Below are 22386 nucleotides of genomic sequence, written 5' to 3'. Positions count from 1 at the left end.
ATTAACCTCTTAAGAATTATCGCAATAATAAGCATATAAAAACTTGTAAATTCCGGAAAATAGCAAAAGTCGAAATGAAAAGATGTATAAATATAGACAAGTCCCCTTCAACTTCCAATCGTATCCCTCTTTACGTTATCCCCTTTCCCATCCAGCCTACAGGACTCGGAGAGATTTACGGCCCATCTCATATCTCATAACGAAAAGGTGTACGCACCCATTTCATAAAACCCACTTCCATCGCCAGTCGACTCAATTCAAACACGAAATCTGAATCTATACGGTTGAACCCATGTGACAAAGTAAGTAATATATGATATGTATTTATTGGTTTGGCCTGGAGACTTTGCATGGTTTGAGTGACTAAACGTTAAAATACCACCTAACCAGCATCTCAGATCTAAACAAAAACATTTTGAACAACAAAAAACATTCAACTCTATAATAGTTTCAAAGCTACACGAATAATGCTAAAATCGATTACAAAATGAAAATTTAAAAGATGGACCTTTGTTATTCTTTTAATTTAATTTTTTTTATACAACAATATATATATAAAGAGCGTTTTATCTTTAAAACTGTATAACTTGGAACCTTTCATCAACTTCTCTTTGTCCTGAGATGTATTCACAGGTTCTCTTGAAATGCTGGATAGGGATCTGTAAGGCGATCTTCGTCTTGTTGCCATCCACGCGTTTGTGTGTTCCAGTCAGGTTCCCATCGTTACTTATGTCTACGAAAGAACCGTCTTGGCCGATGATGTAGCTGTTTAGGTTCAAGGAGGAGACCACATTTCCAAGCTCAGAAACGTCTTGGGAAGCATCTGCCGCAGAGTATGAGCCAGCCTCTGTCTCTAGGGATTTAATATTTGTTTTGATCAATTCGATCAGACCGTTAATGTATTTGACGGTGATATGTGTGTCTTTTTCATTGCCATGGATGAAATAGTACAAACACCTATTAAGTATCTCAATCATCAGTTCACAACTCTGCACGCTATCCATGATGGAGTCGGAAACTCGTAGAGCTCTTTGGAGGCATTCCAGAACGCGCTTTCCATCCCTGAAGAAATTAGGTGTGACGCCCTCTTCCTCGCCAATGGCGGATAACTCAGTAGCCCACCACATGTGGGAGCATAAGTATACAGCACGGCACTGATCTTGCTTCTTGAGTAACTTTGATCCATGTAGTGTACAACGGACGATTAAAGAATCATAATAGTCATCTGTGTGCAAGGACCTGGTCTTTTGTAGTACCTGAGCCATAGAGATCAACGCTTGGAATTGATTCTTAGAATCATTAATGGATTCCTCATAAATGGTAAATGCCTGGGAAAAGAAATCGTAGGCAATCTCAGATAAATGCAACTGATCGGCAAGAGCTGCACATTCTAAATTTAGTTTGTATACTATATCAACTACTTTTGAGCCACAGGCATTGAACATATCACCCATACTTCTGGAAATAAATTTGAATATATGTTTAATGTTGTTTTCGATGTTCTTTTTCTCTTCTTCTTTATCTTCTCCTTGGTTTTGAAGTTCTATATTACATCTCCTAATGAGTTTCCAGAAGTTCGTTATTATAGCTGGATAAGTGTATAAACAATTTTTTCCACTTCTATAAAAATGATTTTTCATTATCAATTGGCATTCAACCAGTGAGTCAATCGATCTCAGTTTTGTTGAGAGTGAAAGTGATTTAAAGATTACATGGCACAATTTAGCCAGCTTTTCCTGCAATATATTAAATGTGAAATCTAAATTCTCCGGTTCTGAAGTGGCAAGAATGTTAGGATTGTTCTCTTCCTCACTCGCCATTTTTTTAGTCAGGGGTTTGTTAACTACAGGATCTGTGAACTTTAAAAGTTTCTCTAAATCAGATTTGTTTTCTATCACAAATAAAGTCGATGTAATGGTGGATTTTTCCTCTTCTCCTTCAACTTCAGAAAGTGGTGTTCTAATATTAGTCTTTACTTCAATATCGTCAGTTATATTCACTATCAAATTGTCTAATATAGAACTAATAACCAGTCTTTGAGTTTCGACATTTTGCACAGTTATAAGTTCTACGAATGAAGGACAATTTATGATAACGTTATAAAAGAAGACGGGATTGTTACCATTATCATCATTCCAGGACTCCTCAAACGTTAATAACTTCATCATCAAGTAATCTATATCTTTTGGAATCATCTTACCGTAGTCTTTATACTTCATAGTAGTAAATTTGAAAAGTGCATCAAGGTTGGAATAGTTATTAGGATACCATTGCAAACTTAGTTTGATGATGCTTTCTATAACAGGAACATATTGCTGCAAAGACAGATCAGGACGTTCCTGATTTAACATATCCAGGTAGGCTGCAAATTCCTGGAATATATTCACATCAGGTATGGGTTTTACCTTTTTTACTGTAGATTCATCACTATTTTCTGCTTTACTGTCTTCAACATCATTCTTTTCTTTACTTTCTTCATGTTTCTTGCTCTCCTTCTCCTCCTCTAATTTCCTAGCCTTGTAATCATTTAGTCTCCCTATCAAGATCAATACAATTCTGTTTATAGATACGTCCGGATGCAAATGTAGTGTCGTTCTCAACAATGTCTCAGCAGTCTGCAAATGGAATTCATCGGAGAAAACCTGGCAAATAACATCGAGAAGATATTCCTGCGATACAAAATCTCGACATTGTACAACTTGTTCTAGTATTGTTGGCAATATTTGGTCTCTGTACATCTCGAAGTTATCATCTATAATTTGTGAAAGCCTCACCAATTGTGATCCGACTAATATCTGTAGTTCCTTTCTCTCTTTTGTCCTATGTTCTCGTTTCTTCAAGGGCCCTTGATGTTGAAACCTTACCCATAGTTTGTTCATCTCTATGAAATTCGTCATGATAAAATTCGCATTAAATTCAAACTCGTCCTTTGGTAATAATTCCTTAGTCCTCTGTGAAAGATAGTATCTTAGGAAAAGGCCTCTCACTGGGTTCTGAACTCCTCTACACATCTCAATCATATCCTTTAATATCTCCACGGTCGGGGCGTCAGGTATCCTGAGATAACTTGTGCCCACAGTTATCATAAGGTACAACCTTGGTATAATATTCCCGGTATATTGCACCAATTCATACAGATCAGCCAAGTGGTGGTATTTAGGATGGTTGTCAATAAGATACGTGGAAAGTATAGATAACGAATCAAAGGCCATCACATACAGCTCATAGTATTGCTTCGGCGTAAGGTTCGGATTACGCAACTCCGTCAACATAACCGAGCAATGTTGTAGTGCCTCCATCAATTTGTTCTGACCCAAACACTTATTCATAATCCCCGTCTGCTGCTTCATCAAGCTCGCAGCAGACTCAACAGAATCCGAATACGACATACTTAGAGCTTTTTCTTTCCCTTTTAATCCAATTTTTCAAACTCGTATTCCAATTCTAGTCTCAATTGCAGTTCAATCGGTATACCCCCCCTGTTCCTTATCAATATGTGTCCCTTTTCTTGAAATACTTATGCCTTTCCCTGTGCAATCCTTTTTTTTTTTTTTTGGGCCCTTAACGGCCTTCGCCCTTTTTTCGTTAAAAATACAGAAGGGCTATTTTATATTATATTATTCAAGTAATATCATATCAATTAATTAGTTTATACAAGTAATATAATATATGCATTTCAGTAATATTATATGTATTAGTTTATTAAGGTATCACTATAATTTTTTTATTGGCAAGAATTTGCCAGCCTATTGTACCTCTATTTCTTCAGTTTTATTTGATAATTGTTATCTTCATTATATTATTTACATATTTATGATAGATACATGGTGCTTATTTATAAACCAAGTCAAAAACAATAACAACTATAACTTATATTAAATGGAGAAGGTAATCACGTAACAAACAACACAATATCATTAGCAAGATAAAGGAAATTTTGCTTTTTTTTTGTTTTTTTTCTAATTTATAATAATCGTTACAAAAAAGCAATGTCCTATTCTCTTACTTGTGTGTTATATTTTATCTCTGTTCTATCTCAACCTCTCTTCGAATCTTAGTTCGTCAATGGCAGGTAACCCAATTAGTAATCTCAAGAAATTCTCTAGAGCAGCTCTTTGCTTGTTTAGACCGTTGATAGGTTGGTAACCTGGTCTAGTCAATGGAGCCTTCAACCAGTAACTTAGGAAAGAAAGCACTGGGTAGAACTTCTCGAAGTCACCAGAAGCGGATTCCGCGTCCTGGCCATCTAGGTTTCTGTAGGTGACTCTGGAACAGAATTCAGCCATGACAATCAAGTCAATGATCAATGGAGTGGCCAGTAGAGAGTCCTCACATACGTTGTGGATAGATATTCTATTGTGACCACCTAGCATTAATTCACTGTAGTACTCATCCATTGCGACCTTGGAGTCACCGACAGCTTGCATGTACTTGATAACGATGCAGTGATCGATCTTGTTACCAAGCTTGTCGTTGTAGAGGATCTGGTTGGACTCGATGATGTCGTCAACGACAGAGGACTTAGAGATTTCCTTAGATCTGAATTGTTGAGGGGATGACAGGTTGTAACCATCGTTGTTACCCAAGTGGTTGTACGAGGCAATGGATACAGGTCTGATACCGGCATCGACCAAGAACTGAGCCAAGACGGACTTTAGCTTAGTTTGACCGGACTTGAAGTCATCACCGGCGATCAATGAGTCATGCTTCTCGGCCATGTCGATAAGACCTGGGACGAATGTGTTTTGTGGGGACCCATTGATGTAAGGACATTGTTCCAAAATCGAGGCAGCGGCAAAGATAGTGGAAGGAGCAATTTCTGGGTGGTCACCCTTGATGGCCTCAATTAAATTTTCCATGGTGTCGTTGACGCCTGGTAGAATATCGACGTATCTCTCGGTGTTGGCGGTCCATAAGACGACGACCTTGTCTAGCTCATGAGATTCCTTGAAGTCCTGGATATCCTTTCTGATCTGCAACAAGTGCTCCCACTTATTCTTGGTGGAGATTTCGCCAGTCTTTGGGTCGCGGTTAATGCAGTTATCAGCACGGTCATCCTGGTTAGCTGCGATGAAGTCTGGGTAGTAAACCGACTTCAAAGGGGTGTATTCTTTCAATAATGGGGCAAGTTTGTTTCTGAGGTCGATCTCAAGAACGTTAGCACGCTCCATGGCCTGGTCCATAGAGCTCCCGTTGATATCCCACCCTGAGACGATGAAGTCGTTAGGGTTAACCATAGGAACGACGGAGTTGAAAGGCACGTAGACGTCTTTACCCTTAGAGTCCACACCTAACTTCACAGTAGAGCTCTGAGTCACGGACCCGTAGTAGTTAGGCTCGACTAGGTCAGTCCTGTCTTTACTTCTGAAACAGATGTGGTTCTTGTTAGCTAGCACAGCTGACAAGAAAGTAGACCCGTTGTTACCACCAAGGCCGACCAACATAACACCGAACTTACGTGGTTTGTTAAGGTCAACTTTGAACTGGTACTGCTTGTCTACCGGTGTGACATCGTACTGAGTCTTGTCGCTGTTAGTATGAACCACGTTAGTGTGGTAAGTGTAGTTGGTCAACAACTCGTTGCCAGAATACTTAACTTTGTCATCCACATTGTGGACACGAATTGAGATACCACTGTTACCTGTCATTTGATTTAATTATATTCTTAATTATTTTGTTCTTGTTTTGCTTGCTGTATTATTATTTTTGTAGTAAGTTTATGTGAAATACAAGAATAAAATCAGGTCCTATTTATACCGAAGAAAATGAAATATAATCGATAAACAAACATGTGAAATATTATTTCTGTTGAGTTTTGCGTTATTAGATATTGAGAATAAAATAACAAAAACAAGGACACAGTAATGCTAATACAACACGGTAATACAACAACAAGGACACAGTAATACAACAACAACACAGTAATGCTAATACAACACAGTAATACAACACAGTAATACAACACTGTATTATGGATATAGTGCTAATACAACTTACATTACAACCGCATAGCAAAAAGGAGAGTCACGTTTAAATTAGTGTGCCCTGAGATCGCTGGAACTGAATCAAAAAAAGCATAGATGCGGAGGGCTCGAGCTTCTTTACAATCCCCTCAGTGAAATAACGCAGGGAAGCGAGACAAACGCAAAGAAATGCGGAGAAAATACAAAATCCCTGGGGGAGGGGGAAGGGTGCGGAACCGAATGAAAAATAAAAAAAAGGATTTACGTTACCCTGCGGCCTATATAAAATTTTCACATGGGGGGGCTTGTTTTAATGCCAAAAGTGATTGGCATCCCAAAAAAAAAAATAAAAATCAAAAATATTTTTCACATGTTTGTTGAGCTTCGGGGATAATATACACCTCCCCTCCCCAACACTTCAGCCATGTGAAATATTTCACTTCCAAAAACCATTCGCAAACCAGGATAAATATATATATACGAGATTCCCACGTGCAACATTTTTGCTACTGAAAATTTCAACGAAATCCCCCACGTGAAACACGTGATACACTATTGCTTCACGTGATATATAGTAAGAGTCACGTGATGCTAGTATGTACTGACATGGTTAAATTAGGCACAGACTATTATAATAAAAGTATGCCTTTCATTAAATGAAGTACTTATGTATCATTACAAAGACCCTTACTCAAAAGAAATTTGTACAATATAAAATAAAATTAAATAAAAAAAAAGCTCATAATAAAAAAATACTAAGATTATGGGCTTCCCGTTGATGGCGTTGCAGGATGGGCTGTTACAGGAGTTGGTATCGCATTGTGCGCAGTCCGATCGGTTGTCGATGTGTTTGGTGAACAAGAGGTTATACAGGTTGGTCTCGAAGCTGATATACCGTAGGATATACCTCAATGATTCCAATGTTGTGCGCTCCGATTACATGAACCTTGCAGTGAACTGGACGCTGTTCTCCATCCCGAGCTTCCTGAACGAGGATGAGAGTAGGGCCATCGCAAACAAGAAACTGGAGAAACTGATACAGGCGTTTCATAGAAACCCAGAGATGACTTTACATAACGTACAATGGATACGGATAAACTGGGACTTGGACCCCCTGCTACAGAAACAGATTTTGAATATGTTATGTGCCAACGGGAGGTCTCTGCAGAGGTTGGAGAATGTTATAGACCCGAGTTGTAACGACATCATAGCATTAGGAGAGATTAGTAGTAAGAATGTGACCAGCTTCGACATGGCACCACCGAACTCTCTTCCAGAACTTATGGTGCCCCAGGACTACATACCAAACCTGTCACATTACTTGAGGCAAAGGATATCTTCTAAACTCTCACACATGACTCTTTTCATAGACCCAATCAAACTGTTTAATTACTTATATCCTCTTTCAGAAAAATTACAGATTATAGACTTGAAATTGCATTGGAGAAGAGAATTCTTCCCACATCAATACTTCTGCTCCGAGACTAACACTTTAATCCGTCCCGAGGAAAGACACACCGTATACACAAAACTATCTGAGGTGTTTGACGTGCGGACGCTCAAGATATTAACTATTATTTCATGGAACGAGTCACTGATGAGCAGGGAGATAGAAATCATCGAGGAGTTCAAGGAGTTCACATACCTCGAGGATCTCTCACTGATCTCCATCAAACAGGATATCAAAGTACTAGTTTCTTTGTTTGGAGAGATGAAGAGATTAAAACGATTAAAGATGGACTTCTTAGAAGATTACGTGCCCGAACCAACAAGTCCACAGATATTCCTGGCTATTTTACTAAACTGCAAGGACCTACAATTTATAGATTTAAGATTTGAAGGTGTGGACCTCCCTATAATCCACATCCAGGATAACAAGTTTGAAATCTCCCAGAAATGTTTCTGTAATGAGTGCAATTATGTATTCGAAAACATTCTAAAAGAGAAGATTTTCCACTTTCCAGAAGATTACGAGTTAAATGATATACATGACATTGCCGCAAAGGATATTTTCAAAATGATGAGATATTTTTCGTTACTACCATACTCCAAGGCTTGTGACTGCTACCCTAGCGTAAGAACACAACCAATGAATCTCACTGAATTTGTTGTTAAGATGAACGAAAATCTCCTGGCCTACAGACAACACCGTTCTCAGCTGCAACCTAGGATCGATGAGGACCATGAGGAGGAAGAACTGGGTATGAACCACCTTCCCCATGAGGCTCTTTCTGAGGACGATGTTATCAATTGTTATCACTCTTTGGTACACCACTTCAAATCTACATACATTACCTTCTTGAGGGGATTCCCCAAGTTACGATTCTTAATGCTAAACGATATTCCTACCATAACGGTGGAAGAAAATGGGGAACGGATTTTCCAACCTATCTTTAACCATTATCTTTACACTACCAATTTAACTGGCTGGTCCAAACAATATAAGAAAAATAATAACACTCATGAACAACACGACGTGACAAAGCGAGCTACCGTAATATAAAAAAGGGAGAGTAGCTCTGTCTGACAATTACGTTATTCAAACTAATTTTCACTTTACTTCCCCCCTCTTACACCTACTATTGTTATTACTATTATGATTAACTGTGATACCATTACATTTCTTTTCACATCACTCGCATTATTGATTTTTTACCAGCACTAACTACTAGTATATATATCTACATAAGACATACATGTATCTAGATATTTATATTATCAGCATCTTTACAAAAAATAACGACATTATTTTCTAACATAGTTATCATTATTTGAGATTTTAATGTTTACAATTTAAAGGATAAGAATTATTTATCAGTTATCCTGCCTGTGATTTGAAAGGAAAATTATAATACTATAACAATATATCAAATTAAATTAATAGCAGCTTCCATATATCACCTTCTACGCTTTAATTCATGCCAAAAAATAATTTTTCACTTTTTGAAAAAAAATTAAAAATTTTTGCGATGAGCATCTCAAATAGCATGGTCATCAAGTACATGTAGTAGCTGTGATCTTTTTCGAATTGTGATAGATCGATAAATATCATTTACCATAATAGAATTAAAACTACCAATGTCTAAAGCCTCACTTTCTAGGGAGTATGTTTCCGACTCCGATTCCGATGATGCAGTGGTCAAGTACCAACCACCAGCTGACTACAAAAAATGCAAGCATTTGAAGAAGTTCCCTATATCCGAACTAAATAAGAACAAGGAACTATGGTTGTTAAAACTTCCAAAGAATGTTGATCTATCTAATCTAAAAAGTCTTCCACTTGATGCTGGTTCTAAAATTTCCGAAATTGATTTAAATAATAAGCACTACAAGGTTATCCAAAATACATCTAGTAAGGAAGGTTCTGATAACACCAATTTATCTCTGCTAATACCAAAGGAAGACAAAGAATCCCTAAAAGTTGCCCACAATAAGGAAAACAAGACCGTATATTTCGATAAAGTCTTCACTATTTGTGAGACTGCCCCAATCCCAAGCATAGATGTCGAGAAAGTTAGAGTACCTAGGGAGAATGTCCCAAAGGTTGAAGGTCTTATTACCAGACATTTTGCTACTGGCTATGACGCTGAGGATTTTGGCATTGAGGAAGTATCTGTACCAAAGGTAGACAAAAATGAAGATAAAGAACATAGTAAGAAACGTAGTCATGATGAAGCACAAGAAATACCAAGCAAGCACAAGAAGAGCAAAAAGGAGAAGAAGGATAAGAAGGATAAGAAGGATAAGAAAGAGAAGAAGGAAAAGAAGCACAAGAAGGATAAATAAATATATCTGCCTTGAAGGCATTACTTATTATTTTTTCAGCATCGTTTACTCATTTGATTTAACTTCCAATCCCTATAAGTTAAACAACATAATAATGAGAAACGTTAAATAATAATAAAAAAAAAAAATCCGGCATTGTATTCATTATTAATATGCATCTTTATGATTTTGGAAAGACATTAAATCGAAGGAATATATAAATTAAATTGCGGAATGCAAATAGACGTATACAGATAATAATAATAACTTTATGTATATTATAGAATAATTCATCAATCATTAAAATTTAGAACTGTAACCACAAACAGGAAGAGAGGCAAATTAGATGACGATTTATGATTTAGCGCTTCTCACACAAAGAATAGCGACATATGAGATTTCATATTTTGTTCTTCATCATGCAAGCCGTTAAGAATAGAAGTAAGGTCAGATTGTAATTGTCCTAGGTTAGCATCATTTTCTGCCTCCGTGCCGCAGATTTGTTGTAATTTGACGTCTAATGCTCTCAAGAAACGATAACTATAAACTGGTATCATCTTATTATTTCCATCTACTTTTTTATCCATGGTCAATTTGTTCTGTATACTAAGTTTTACGATCTCAGTAGCCCAGGAATTAGCCATTTTTTGCTTCGTTGAGGCAATTTTCTTGGATTCTGTAAGTCGTAGTTGAGATTTCAATCTCTGTTGGAATAATGCTAGAGCTCTAAGGGTTTTTATGAAGAAATCTTGGTTATTGGTCAACTCTGCATTACCACTATATTCGAACTCGGTTGGTAAAAAGTGTGCGTTCTGATATAATGACTGGTACATGACAATTGTATCTCTTGGCATCCAATTCGGCACTATTTTACAACACTCTGTAACCTTCCCTAGTTTATCCATACACCTCCAAAACAATCTCTGTGTAATAATATTGAGTTCATGATAACATTTTATCCATTCACTGAAACAAGCTTCTTTGATACGGTCCTGTTTTGAACCATAGTATAGCAACACAGTGATATCCAACCGTACCGCTTGGGGGAACAGAGCAAGGTTATCCCACACTTTCTCGTACTCCCTAAACTCCTTATTTAGTAATATTTCTGCAAGAGTCCTTACATTCACAGAATTCTTCTCCGTCAATACCTTCAACATCAATTTACTGAACAAAGCTTCCGAGCTGTCGGCACGATTGTTCAGGCCCGCACCCGCACCGGTACCCGCACCACTACCGCCGGAAATAGATACGGATTGCCGCCTGTCTTGTTCGATATCACTCAACGACTCCTCGACCATATTCTTCAGCTGCCCAAACAACAGATCATAATGGCTCTCCACTTTCCTCCTCTTTTCCTGTACCTGGGGCAGTGTAGCATTCAGGAGCCCCAAAATTCTCTCAGAATGCTGCCTCACGTCGACATCTGACCCTCCAGAGAGCAACCCCTTCAGACTCGCCACAGAAGTCCTGTTCCCATCAATAATATACTTAATCGTCTCCCGTAACTGGTCATAGTTCACACCATCCTTCTCTTTCTCCATCTCCTTCACAACCTTCAACTTCTTCTGTTTCAATAGCCGCACCGCTTGAGAGAAATTCCTACGGTACATTTTTCGTTTTATTTTAGCTTAGTTTTATCCTTGTTGAATATAACAATTGTAGTGTCCTTCTTCCCCCTTCTACCATCTACTTAATACCACTACATACAGAAATACATGAGTACTGGCTAATTAAACTTAGAAATAAAAAATACCAAATAGGAAATGTATCCGCTAACAGGAATTGAACTATTGACTGTTTTTCTAAAAAAAAAAGTACTGTCCGGGTAAAAAACTATTACCCGGATATTCCGTGGAGAAAAAAAAATTTGTGGTTCCGTGGAAAGTTATTTTATGCTTTTTTAATTAAAAAAAAAAAGAAGGGCATTTTCTTAGAAAACAATATATCAAAGGGCTCATTATTATTATATTCTATATGTTATTGATCCATTCTTTGATATAACTGTACGGTATGTTCTGTGAGGGTGATGAGTTTTTTTTTTCATTATAATTTGAGTTTTCCTACAAAAAATCATTAGTAAAAGATTTAAGGAAAGTCTCGGCCAAGATTAATATCGGACCTGATCAGTGAGTGCGTCATTTTGTTTTTATCTTTAACTCTACTTTATCATTTAACAATGGAAATTTTTATTGGAAAAATAATAATAATAATAATAATAATACTAGCAAAAAAAAGAAACTGTAAACTAAGAGTTAAAAGCGGATCCGGTTCTATTCTATTCACTTAATGTGAGATGGCAATGTTTTTTTAATTGTTTTTGTTGCCGAATGAATTTATCAATATTCCGATGATGGTACTCTTTATGAATGAGTGAATTATCAAAAGGCATTATTATTATTATTTTTTTACTATGACGAAATCATAGTCTTGGTTTTTTTATTAAACAGTATTCTATTCCTTTGTTTAGAAAAAGTGGGGTAGGAGGAAAGAATGAAGTAATGATCGCCTGTACATATTTGTTATATTTTTAAAAAAGGAAAAGAAGCTGGAAAACATAAACATCAACCGATACTAAACAAGTACAAATGCATACAGAATAAAAAAACAGAATAATAGTAATAATAAAAAAAAAATTCAAATGTCCACCCCACGTTGGTGATCTTATGATAAAAAGATGTAGGAAAACCAAATCACATACATTTCATTTCATTTCTTTTTTTTATTTATCTTATGGTCGTTTAGAACCTGCTATTTTTTTATTCTCTTAGTATTGCTACTCCCTTCGTTATGGTTATTAGTAATATACGTGGTAGGATCCTGCAAAAACAAAAGCACAAAATAAAAATAAAGCATATACAAAAAATTCCGTGGAATAAACCTTCTACGTCATTGTATTTAGTACCACATACAATCCTGCCTACAAGCTAAAGGAGAATGATAGCTAGAAAAGAAACGAATTATTGAACAGGTAGCAACCTAACTGTTTCTTGGCGCGATGGCTATACAGTAAAAATTTTTCCTGATGAGTTGCTCTTTTGCCTTCACCAGCCTCCATTTTACCAAAGATAGATGGTGCAGGTTTTAACTCGAAATTGTGTCCTACCCACAGAACTAAACCTATGAAAGAATGAACTCCTTTTTAAAACATTGACGAATGAATTACTGTAGAAAGATTTTAAATGGGGAGTTGATAGAGAGTGAATAAAAAAAGAAAATAAAAGTAGAATAGTGAACGTTAAAACTACACTCTATTGTCGGAGACCCGTCTTAAAACGGAAATAAGGAACTTTTATTTTCGTTATTGTCCCTTTCGTTTTGATCTTCTATTGTTATTTGAAATTCAGTCCACGATAGTTCTATTGGGGGAATTTCCTATTTTTCAAATAACAATTCTGATGAGGTGAGATATTTATGCGAGTTTTGTCCATGTAAAATTCTTACTAGCGGGTTTTCTGAAAAAAGAAAATTAAAGTATCAGCTGATGGCGCTCTTCTAAAAAAAAATTAAAAATATAGAGTCTGATTGATTTCCGCACAGAACTCTAGTGTGACACAATCAGTCTCCTTTTCTCACCTAGTTTCTTTTTTGATTGTTTGTGCACTTTTTTTTTCCTGTCTTGCCAATGCTTTATATTTTGTGGGTTATATGTGATGGAAATGGTGTTCGTTTACCATATGCTTAAAGTTGTAGGCCGCTGTCTTCGCTTTATTCCTTTATTTTCTATTGTCTTCAGACTGGTGATGATAAGGTACTTCTTTCTAACTCCTGTTTGGTACCTATTACTATTACTGCTAGGAATGTTTACACACGCTGAAAATTAAAAAAGAACGATAAAAAGATTGCTGTAAATCAAGTGTACAATAGTTCAGATAACTTTTCTTCTACGTTTCAAACTGTGCATTGCTTTCGGTCATAATTACCTCCCGAGTTAGGTCGATTCGTTCATATTCTATTGTGTTCATTATAGCTTTGTGGGTATTTTTTTTTTTTTTTTTTTTTTATCCTTTCCACATATTAGCAGTACGGAGAACTTAATGCAAGTATCATTATTTCTCTTCCAAAATTTATCAAACCTCTTTTACTGAATGTTCCTCCCAGTTTAAAAGACAAATACGATTTTCTTTTTCTTCTCTTTCTATTTTACTATTGTTCTGCTTTTAGCACCAATGAAAAGCTGATATAGAAGGTCAAGATTGTGATTTTCTTCTATATACTAGTTAGTGCGTTACCAAAGTTGTTTTTCTGTTTTGTTATTTTTTTTTTTTTGGAGAACTTTCTTTTTCCAGTAACTTGTTTGTTAATATTCTCTACTACTGTCTTTTACCTGTAGTTGCAATCTACTAAGGAATAAAAAAATGAATACTGGATTTTCCTAGAGATCTAGAAAGTTTTATCTTCCAATAATAGCAACCGAAACTCCTAGAAAGCTCTAGAGAGATGACTTTTTTTTGCTTATTTTTGAAGTTATGAATATTAGCTTATGAAGATCAAAGACACAGTGAGTACAGACCATAGTGCATTTGCATTAGTATAGAGGCATTGCTAAAGCTTCCCGTTAACTGAATTTAAGAGTCTCCACTAAAAATGTGTAGTTACATTTGCTCTGGACCTTCCTTGACGGAAAATAATTCCTCCTTATAAGAAAAAAATATGTTTACGTTGACTATATTATTATCTAAGTGGAGCAGGGAAAAAAGAAAACTTGAACAAGCAATAATGGTGAAGAAAAAACGAAAATCATTTCATCTAGATCATTTATGGCCTTATTTGATATCAATCTTATATATATAGTCGAAAAAAAAATGGACTCTTTGTTTTGATTACGTAAATTAGCCATTTCGACTTTGGTTCCATGAATTTTAATTGTATTTTTGATTAATATAAGAACTTGTGAATTCTAATCATTCTTATTTTTTCTGTTGTTTTCTTTTGGAATAGTATTATCCTTAAAAATTTTTTTATTAAAAAAAAAAGATAATAGTTTAACAGAGTTATTGAGCTCTTGCCTAATTTTAAGAAAGTTTTATCCTATACCGAACTTTTAGAAACAGAGTTGCTATTTGTCCTTTCATTGGTACCTCATCGATACATTTAGTTTACTAAATTATACTTTAACCATTAACCTTATACAGATATCGAACACCGTTTTGTTAGTTTGATATTAAACGGATACTGTACTGTTTGTTTTATTCTAACGTCAAATTAAGTTTTAATTTAGTACCCTTTTTTTTTTTTTAAAGTGACTTAAAAGAAAAGTTACAAGCTTCAAAAGTTTAAATAAATCGAACCAGGCATTAAGTGCTTTCACATTGGGAAATCAAATTCTAACTGAATCGACAATAAACTTTCAGTTCTTTAATGGAAAACTTGGAAATATTTAATCTAAATTACTACTATTATACTTGCGAAACAAAAAGCATAACCACAGCGACAGATTCATTTAATAGTACTCGATCGATTATTTTAACAAACTCACTATAAAATGGAATTAATAGGATCTAACTTATTTACTGAAGATCAGTTAGAAGACGAGGTAAAAAAGTATGAACCTCATATACATATTAACCATAGCCATAATGAGAATGTGAACGCAACTCATATTGGTGAATGGGGGCAGCCGAATACTAACGAGAATATACCACCAACAACATACTACAATAGATCTCAACAAATTATCACTGAGAATAACAATAATAACCATATTGTTAACGCTTATACCTTCAACACTGCTCAACCAAATGTTACAAATGGAAATGTGTATTCAAATAGATGGTATGAACCACTAGATGGCGTTGAGAAAGCAGGACATAATAGAGAACAACTTGATAACATTAACCACTTTAGGGGTAAAACACCAATAAACTTCCCAACTCCTGCTAGTACTTCGTTACATTCATCAATGACATCTATCAAAGATGACTATTCTACTAGGAATTTGTCATATCCAATGGATAATCATAGTACCACTATTGAGCACAATTTTCATGAGGAGCACGATAATCGTAAGGTAATACAGTCAATACCGTACTTTCAATCGAATAGTCAAAATGACTACGAGGTTAGTGCGAATATTGATGCTTTGAAGGATAAAGGAAAGAGAAAGAGAACAGCGCGCAAAAGATTAACGGAAGTCCAAAAGCTTGCCCATAATAAAATTGAGAAGAAGTATAGGATTAACATTAATACAAAGATTGCCCAACTTCAAAAAATGATACCGTGGGTCTCGGATGGTGAAATTGCATTTGAAGTTCATTCAGGTATTAAGCATCAAGGCGGAAATGTTCCAGGTGAACAAGTAAACACTAAAACCAAATTTAATAAGAGCATAATTCTACAAAAAGCCATCGACTATATTGTCTACCTGAGGAATAATGAGCATTTATATCAAATAGAACTTCAACGTTTAAGAAACGAGATTGAATCTCTTAAACAAAAAAGCAATCTTCGGTAATTACTTTCAGCTATATTTTATCTCCTTTGTTACAGTTTTTTTTAAAGATTAATGTTATCACATGTGCATTCGAATTGTTGAGAAATATGTGATAGTAGAAATATTTTATTTCCCTTATGTAGATTGTATTTCTTCACATTAGCTGTATTGTGATTTCCATTTTCCTTGTAATATATAGTATTCAAAATCCCGGGAGGATTTTGAAAATGCATGTTCTTATTTGTACTAATATAAAACTAATGATAATACGTTCTAATGACTAATAGTAATTTTTCATAACAAAAAGAGATATTATTTATTTGGTAATTACCAAATCTATGAAAATAATATATATGCTTATTTCTTTAAAATTGTTACGACATCTTCGTCTTCTAAAATGTGACTGAGACCAACATATTGTGGTTGATGTTTCACACTACTACCAAAGACTAATGCATTTCTAAATTCATCTACCAGCGACTTGTGGATTTGATTACAGAAGTCCTTAACGGAACAACGATCTGATCTCAGCACAACCGGGTCATTGAAGTCAGGTATTTGACCTTTTGGCTTAGTATAGACACGAACCAGGTTTAGTCTGTCCCACATAACTTGTAGTAGCTCATCTAAGTTCCATTCCTTACCTGATGAGATAGGAACAGCATTTGGAATTCTGTATAGTAGTTCTAATTCTTCAAGGGACAAAGAGTCAATTTTATTCAACACATAGATGGCCGGCATATATCTTCTTGTTGGAGCTTCTAGAATATCAATAAGATCATCGACCGTCGCATCACATCTGAAAGCAATTTCAGCACTATTAATTTTATATTCATTCATAACTGCTCTAATTTCATCGTTACCCAAATGGGTCAATGGCACAGTGTTTGTAATCGAGATACCACCTTTTTCTTTCTTCTTTACCACAATATTTGGTGGTTCTTTGTTCAAACGGATTCCTACACCTTCCAGTTCCTTTTCAATAATCTGTTTGTGGTGCAAAGGCTTATTAACATCTAGCACGATAAATAGTAAGTTACATGTTCTAGCCACTGCAATAACTTGTTTACCACGACCTCTACCGTCTTTAGCACCATCAATGATACCCGGCAAATCCAACATTTGAATCTTTGCACCTTTGTAACGAATGACACCTGGAACAGTGACTAATGTGGTAAACTCATATTCTGCAGCTTCAGATTCAGTACCAGTTAATTTAGATAGTAGTGTAGATTTACCCACAGACGGGAACCCGACAAAACCAACACTCGCAACACCTGTTCTTGCAACGTCAAAACCGACACCTGCACCACCTCCAGAACCAGATGAGGCAGCAGTCAACAACTCACGTCTCAATTTGGCCAACTTCGCCTTTAATTGACCCAAATGGAACGAAGTCGCCTTGTTTTTCTGCGTTCTGGCCATCTCATCCTCAATGGCCTTAATCTTTTCAACTGTAGTAGACATCTTTTATACTTCTACCTATTCCTTTATTTTTTAAGTTATTTTTCTATTGTGAGCTTACTCGAAATGTTTTACTAGAAACCAAAACAGTATTAACAATTTAAAACAAATTTATATTAACCATGCAATGACGTTCTAATAACTTTCGAATATATAACTTAAGCTCAAGCTCATCGCAAATAAATTGATTAACACATTGAAAAAAAAAAATTTCACAAAATCGGTACTTATGTACGGTCAAGCACATGATATTATCTGGTATTACGAGATGGCATGTGATATCTCGTATTTTACTACACCAAACTTTTACGTACCATCACATGAGCTACGTACACTGTTACTCATACTAAGCTTACCCGGGTTGAAAAATTTTTAAACGTTTTTTTTTTTTTTCCTTGGTTTTTCCTTTCTTTCAGTTCGCTACAAGCTTGGAGCAGTGGATGGGCGGTTAAGGTTTTTCAAGATGATGAGATTTGAAAGTTATGTAATGTTGTCAATATTTGGACGTTAAGTCTTTCGTTCCTTTTCTCTTAAACTTATTAGCAACTAAGAAGTTAACATCCCAATTTTTGGAACAGAAACAATGGCGAAGAAGGGAAAGAAGCAACAAAACTACTGGGACGAGGAATTCGAGGAAGAAGCTCCCCAAGCTGAGGAGTTCGGTGTACCAGAGGCTAATGATGCTGAAGTTGGTGCTGATGGTGAAGCTGGAACTGCTGAACCTGCTGGTGATGAAGAAGCCGCTGCCGAAATCGATTTCATGGCTACTTTGAAGAAGTCTAAGAAGAAGGCAGCTGAGACAGAGGTTAAGAAGGAGGAAGCCGGCAAGCCAGTGTTGAAGTCTAAGAAGGAGAAGGAGAAGGAGAAGAAGGAACGTGAGAAGCAGAAGAAGAAAGAGCAAGCTCAGAAGAAGAAGGCCCAGCAACAGGCACAAAAGGAGAAGAACAAGCAATTGAACAAAGAAAATGCTGAGAAGATTGCCGCTGAGAAGAAAGAGAAGGAGAGCTCTCAAGAACCTGAGGAAAAGAAATCTGCTAAGAAACCTGCCAAGAAGGTTCCAGCTGGTCTAGCAGCATTGAAGCGCCAACTTGAATTGAAGAAACAGCTTGAAGAGCAAGAAAGGCTAGAAAGAGAAGAAGAGGAAAGATTAGAAAGAGAAGAAGAAGAACGTCTCAAGAAAGAAGAAGAGGAAAAAGAAGCTGAAAGAGCCGCCAAGAAGGAGAAGGAGAAGGAGAAGCGTGAAAGATTAAAGGCAGAAGGTAAATTGCTAACCAAGAAGCAGAAGGAAGAAAAGAAGCTTTTGGAAAAGAGACGTCAAGCACTATTATCAGCAGGTAACATCAAGGTTGCTGGTCTTGCCAAGAACTCTGACGACGGAGAAACACCACGTCCTAAGAAGGTCGTCTATGGTAAGAAAAAGAAGAGATCAAATGACCAAAAGGATGCCGAAAGTTCTGAGAAGTCAGAGGAAGCTAAGACTCCTGCTGAAGGTGAAAAGAAACCAGAGGGTGAAGAAGTCTTGATTGACGATTGGGAGAATTTGGCATTTGATGATGAAGCCGAAGGTGAAGTTAACGAGCAAGAATCTACTGAAGAACCTGAAGAAAATACAATTGAAGAACAACCATCTTCAACTTCATCGAAACCTGAAGAAAAGACTCAAGAAGTCATCTACGCTAAAGAAGATAACACTGTTAAAAACACTGGCAAGAAAGATATGCGTTCTCCAATTTGTTGTATCTTGGGTCATGTTGATACAGGTAAGACGAAATTGTTAGATAAAATCAGACAGACCAACGTTCAAGGTGGTGAAGCAGGTGGTATCACCCAACAAATTGGTGCTACTTACTTCCCTATTGAAGCTATCAAGGATAAGACAAAAACTATGACCAAGTTTGAAAAGCAAACCTTTGATGTCCCAGGTTTGCTGGTTATCGATACACCAGGTCACGAATCTTTCTCCAACTTGCGTTCTAGAGGTTCCTCCCTATGTAATATTGCTATTTTGGTTATTGATATCATGCACGGTCTTGAACAACAAACTCTAGAGTCTATCAAATTATTGAGAGATAGAAAGGCACCATTTGTTGTCGCGTTAAACAAGATTGATAGATTATATGACTGGCAAGCTACTCCAAACAATTCTTTCAGAGATTCTTTTGAGCAACAATCCAAGGCTGTTAAAGATGAATTCGCTACCAGATTGAGTAACATCCAGCTAGCTTTATCCGAACAAGGTTTGAACTCTGAGCTTTACTATGACAATAAGAATATCTCTAAGTACGTTTCCATTGTTCCAACATCTGCAGTCACTGGTGAAGGTATTCCTGATTTATTGTGGTTGCTATTAGAGTTGACTCAAAAGAGAATGTCTAAGCAATTGATGTACCTTTCTCACATTGAAGCTACTATTCTTGAAGTTAAAGTTGTTGAAGGTTTTGGTACCACCATTGATGTTATTTTGTCTAATGGTTACCTAAGAGAAGGTGATAGAATTGTATTGTGCGGTATGAATGGTCCAATTGTTACAAACATTAGAGCTTTGTTAACCCCTCAACCATTACGTGAATTGCGTTTGAAATCTGAATATGTTCACCACAAAGAAGTTAAGGCTGCATTGGGTGTCAAAATTGCTGCTAATGATTTGGAGAAGGCCGTATCTGGTTCTAGATTATTGGTTTGTGGTCCGGATGATGATGAAGAAGAGATGATGGATGAAGTTATGGATGACTTAACAGGTCTTCTTGACTCTGTAGATACATCCGGTAAGGGTGTTGTCGTACAAGCTTCTACTCTAGGTTCTTTGGAGGCTTTGTTAGATTTCTTGAAGGATATGAAAATCCCAGTCATGTCTATCGGTTTGGGTCCTGTGTATAAGCGTGATGTTATGAAAGCATCAACAATGTTAGAGAAGGCTCCAGAATATGCCGTCATGTTATGTTTCGATGTCAAGGTAGATAAAGAAGCTGAACAATATGCCGAACAAGAAGGTATTAAGATTTTCAACGCTGATATTATTTACCATTTGTTCGATTCTTTCACTAAATACCAAGAAGAGCTTTTGGAGAAACGTCGTAAAGACTTCATGGGTGAAGCTACATTCCCATGTGTTTTAAACACTATCCAAATTATTAACAAGCGTGGTCCAATGATCATTGGTGTTGATGTTATCGAAGGTACTCTACGTACCGGAACTCCAATCTGTGCTGTTAAAACCGATCCAACAACAAAAGAGAAGCAAATTCTATTATTGGGTAAGGTTATGTCTTTGGAAATTAACCACGAACCCGTTAACGAGGTTAAGAAGGGCCAAACTGCTGCTGGTGTTGCCATGCGTTTGATCGACCCATCGACTCAACAACCTGTCTGGGGTCGTCACGTTGACGAAAAGGACACCCTATATTCTATGATCACCAGAAGATCTATCGACACCTTGAAGGATAAGGCATTTAGAGACCAAGTTCCAAGATCTGACTGGATGTTGATTAAGAAGTTGAAGCCAGTATTCGGTATTGAGTGATTTTTATCATATTTCTATTTTTTTTTTTTTTAATAACACAATCATCAAGAAATGAACAAGTAACAAATTAAGATAATAAAAATAGACATTTCAATCTTTTATTATTTTCTAAAATAACAGAATAATAACTTTAAAAAAAAAAAAAAAATAATAATAATAATAAATAAAGGCATTTCCAACTTTCTAGACAAATAGCCATGCATTAGCTCACTGCGATTTTTTTTCTTTTTTTTCATGTAAAACAAACAAAATAAAAATTAAAACAACATTCAATGAAAAGTATTAATAAATAAATACTTTGTATACTATTTCTCCCCTCCTCTTTCAAACATATGTTGATATATATATATATATATATATTTCGTATTTCATATACATTTACTATCACAAGATTATCTTCAATTATCACCGCTAGTGTACATAAGTATGTGAATATCGATATTTCATATTACAAAATATATAAACTACGATGTTGTTGTGATGATCTCCAGATACTAAACAGTTCCGATTCATGTTTCATTCATACTAAATATATCATATGACTTTCGTATAACATTACTTAATTTAATTTAATTTTTTTTTTTTAGCTGTTCAGTGCACGAACGAATATTATTTTGGACACTCAATCAATAAGTTAGTGTCAAATATAAATTATATTTCTCAATTCATCTAAACTATAAAAGATAACACGATAATTGAACAATTTGAGAAAGTTAACTATCATCTTTCCTCTCGATCTATTGAATTTGGTTCTCCTTTTCATTATTCTCTCCTCCAGCTCTTTTGTGTGCTTTCTGTTTGGTTAAGATAAACTTCAATTTCTGTTTGTAAGCAGGTATTGCATTAATCAAAAGAAACTGTTGTTGTATTTCGGTCGTTAGGACAATATAGTCTATAAAAATAAAATAACTACAAAAACAACAACACCCTGCTGTATTATATATTATTCTCACCCAACAATTTAGTATTAATTTTGGAAATTTGAGATAAAATTAATATAATAACTGATCCATAGTACTACTAAAAGGAAGACCAATTACGCTAATACTATACTATCTCTTTATCTATTTTTTTATTCTCTATTTGGGAAAAGATTTGCATAATTGGCATATATTAGTCAGTAAGATAGGACTCTACCTTTGATTGAACTACAAGAAAGTTATCTAGCCATTGACTCTTCAAAATTTGAATTAAAAAAAAAAAAAGCTAAGATAAAGGAGAAATTGTTTCATTAATAAAAT

The 22386-nt window shown here is 35.7% G+C and overlaps 8 protein-coding genes across 8 annotated transcripts; 4 read left to right on the top strand and 4 right to left on the bottom strand.

Moving 5' to 3' along the window:
* Positions 1 to 572: 572 nt before the first annotated feature.
* VPS35 (retromer subunit VPS35) lies at positions 573 to 3389 on the bottom strand (the record flags this gene model as incomplete). The annotated part of the gene is made up of 1 exon (XM_071051053.1): positions 573 to 3389. The coding sequence occupies one exon, from the start codon at positions 3387 to 3389 to the stop codon at positions 573 to 575; it is 2817 nt and encodes a 938-aa protein (XP_070907749.1).
* Positions 3390 to 4031: 642 nt separating this feature from the next.
* INO1 (inositol-3-phosphate synthase INO1) lies at positions 4032 to 5648 on the bottom strand (the record flags this gene model as incomplete). Its single annotated transcript, XM_071051052.1, has 1 exon — positions 4032 to 5648. The coding sequence occupies one exon, from the start codon at positions 5646 to 5648 to the stop codon at positions 4032 to 4034; it is 1617 nt and encodes a 538-aa protein (XP_070907748.1).
* Positions 5649 to 6726: 1078 nt separating this feature from the next.
* DAS1 (SCF ubiquitin ligase complex subunit DAS1) lies at positions 6727 to 8466 on the top strand (the record flags this gene model as incomplete). Its single annotated transcript, XM_071051051.1, has 1 exon — positions 6727 to 8466. One exon carries the CDS (start codon positions 6727 to 6729, stop codon positions 8464 to 8466), a length of 1740 nt encoding a protein of 579 aa, XP_070907747.1.
* Positions 8467 to 9041: 575 nt separating this feature from the next.
* On the top strand, positions 9042 to 9749 carry RPA34 (DNA-directed RNA polymerase I subunit RPA34; the record flags this gene model as incomplete). Its single annotated transcript, XM_071051050.1, has 1 exon — positions 9042 to 9749. One exon carries the CDS (start codon positions 9042 to 9044, stop codon positions 9747 to 9749), a length of 708 nt encoding a protein of 235 aa, XP_070907746.1.
* Positions 9750 to 10099: 350 nt separating this feature from the next.
* SMT1 (Smt1p) lies at positions 10100 to 11341 on the bottom strand (the record flags this gene model as incomplete). The annotated part of the gene is made up of 1 exon (XM_071051049.1): positions 10100 to 11341. One exon carries the CDS (start codon positions 11339 to 11341, stop codon positions 10100 to 10102), a length of 1242 nt encoding a protein of 413 aa, XP_070907745.1.
* Positions 11342 to 15213: 3872 nt separating this feature from the next.
* On the top strand, positions 15214 to 16182 carry RNJ42_00882 (basic helix-loop-helix domain-containing protein; the record flags this gene model as incomplete). Its single annotated transcript, XM_071051048.1, has 1 exon — positions 15214 to 16182. One exon carries the CDS (start codon positions 15214 to 15216, stop codon positions 16180 to 16182), a length of 969 nt encoding a protein of 322 aa, XP_070907744.1.
* Positions 16183 to 16518: 336 nt separating this feature from the next.
* Positions 16519 to 17628, bottom strand: RBG1 (GTP-binding protein RBG1; the record flags this gene model as incomplete). The annotated part of the gene is made up of 1 exon (XM_071051047.1): positions 16519 to 17628. The coding sequence occupies one exon, from the start codon at positions 17626 to 17628 to the stop codon at positions 16519 to 16521; it is 1110 nt and encodes a 369-aa protein (XP_070907743.1).
* A 580-nt stretch (positions 17629 to 18208) lies between these two features.
* Positions 18209 to 21145, top strand: FUN12 (translation initiation factor eIF5B; the record flags this gene model as incomplete). The annotated part of the gene is made up of 1 exon (XM_071051046.1): positions 18209 to 21145. The coding sequence occupies one exon, from the start codon at positions 18209 to 18211 to the stop codon at positions 21143 to 21145; it is 2937 nt and encodes a 978-aa protein (XP_070907742.1).
* Between the last annotated feature and the right edge of the window lie 1241 nt (positions 21146 to 22386).

Source organism: Nakaseomyces bracarensis, assembly GCF_045282275.1.
Source record: "Nakaseomyces bracarensis strain CBM3 chromosome Unknown Scaff5_0, whole genome shotgun sequence".
Taxonomy (NCBI): Eukaryota; Fungi; Ascomycota; class Saccharomycetes; order Saccharomycetales; family Saccharomycetaceae; genus Nakaseomyces; species Nakaseomyces bracarensis.
The sequence above is the reverse complement of the archived record's forward strand: the minus strand, read 5'-3'. Positions and strand labels throughout refer to the sequence as shown.